At 47.9% G+C, this 1669-nt stretch overlaps 1 protein-coding gene across 1 annotated transcript in view; it reads right to left on the reverse strand.

The window, feature by feature from the left end:
- The window catches only part of sh3pxd2aa (SH3 and PX domains 2Aa), a gene marked incomplete in the record, with an annotated part of 64150 nt that extends 62890 nt beyond the window's left edge, over positions 1-1260 (reverse strand). Inside the window, 1 exon segment of the mRNA XM_014018282.1 lies at positions 627-1260. Within this exon segment, the coding sequence (XP_013873736.1) occupies positions 627-722 (96 nt within the window).
- Between the last annotated feature and the right edge of the window lie 409 nt (positions 1261-1669).

Consider the following 1669-nt stretch of genomic DNA (forward strand, 5'->3'; position numbering starts at 1 on the left):
GGTGTGTGTTTTCAGAGCAGGTGTGTGTTTTCAGAGCAGGTGTGTGTTTTCAGAGCAGGTGTGTATTTTCAGAGCAGATGTGTTTTGTATCAGTTCAGGTGTGTGTTTTCAGAGCAGGTGTGTTGTTTATCAGTTCAGGTGTGTTTTTTCAGAGCAGGTGTGTGTTTTAAGAGCAGGTGTGTTGTTTATCAGTTCAGGTGTGTTGTTTATCAGTTCAGGTGTGTATTTTCAGAGCAGGTGTGTTGTTTATCAGTTCAGGTGTGTATTTTCAGAGCAGGTGTGTTGTTTATCAGTTCAGGTGTGTATTTTCAGAGCAGGTGTGTGTTTTCAGAGCAGGTGTGTATTTTCAGAGCAGATGTGTTTTGTATCAGTTCAGGTGTGTTGTTTATCAGTTCAGGTGTGTTTTTTCAGAGCAGGTGTGTGTTTTCAGAGCAGGTGTGTTGTTTATCAGTTCAGGTGTGTATTTTCAGAGCAGGTGTGTTGTTGCTGCATTAATCTCCGGCCTGCAGCCTCAGCAGCTGAATGATGCGTTCAGGTACCGCTGTGAGCTCGGACACATCAAACATCATCAGAGGGATAAATATAAAACACAACAGAATCAGAACCGGGCCGGGAGGTGGACTCACGTAATGTTTGGACGGGTTCCGCCTCTTCTCCACGTCAACCACTTTGACGTCCAGAACGGTCCGGAACTGCATCCTGACCCTGCAGAGGCTTTGCATTAAAAGCTCAGGGTTGGTTCCGATGCCGCTTCGGGAAGAACTCAAAACATTCCGCTCAGTGTCATCGAACCCGAGTGGTCCGGAACCAGAACTTGTCGGTCCGGGCTCGTGCCTATGGGGTCCTTAAAAACAGAATAAAAATAATAGTCAAACGACTTCCTTTGTGTCTGCAGCCAGAATCAGAACCGCTCCATCAGCAGAACCGGAACCTCTGGAAGCGTATGAGTCCAGAGGAACCGGCAAATCCAGCGTCAAGCGGACCGAACCGGGCTTTTCTTGAACAGCGGTCAGAAAAACCCGAATATCTGCTGCGTAATCTGGACCCATTCATTCAGGGCCCAGCAAGTTTCCCCACGAACACGAACCAGCGGGACAGAACCGTCCGGAACCACGCGCTGCTGACGGTCCGGAAACGAATCATCTTATTTAAGCCCGCTGCCGAGTCGGGTCAGATCATCTCCGTCCGAATCAGAACCAGTTTTCTGGCCAGAGACACGAACAACTGGAACTGAATACAGATGTWTCCGAGCCGACCAATCAAAGCGCGCCGCTCCGAGGGAAGGAGCCAATCAGCGACGGAACACCGCCCCCCAGCGGCCAGACGGTGTAAACACACCCAGACTGCTTCTAAACAACAAACAGCGTCTTACCTGTTGAGGATGGCTTTTAAAACAAACTCAGTTTGAAGAAACAGATTCTGGACCCGTAACACCAAGTGGACCGGGAAGAGCTGAGGGACAGAGGAGGGTCGCTTTTAAATGGTTTTTTTGGACCACATCTGTAGACCTAAAGTTTCTAATGTGTCATTTGTGAGTCCATTTGTCTGACAGCTGAAGTTTGGACCATACCGGGTCCAGCAGAACCACAACAGTTGATCTACAACAGAACAGGCAGAGTTATAAAGTAACTAAGTACAAATACTTTATTACTGTACTGAAGTAGAAATT

This window comes from Austrofundulus limnaeus, unplaced genomic scaffold (assembly GCF_001266775.1).
Source record: "Austrofundulus limnaeus strain Quisiro unplaced genomic scaffold, Austrofundulus_limnaeus-1.0 Scaffold189, whole genome shotgun sequence".
NCBI lineage: Eukaryota > Metazoa > Chordata > Actinopteri > Cyprinodontiformes > Rivulidae > Austrofundulus > Austrofundulus limnaeus.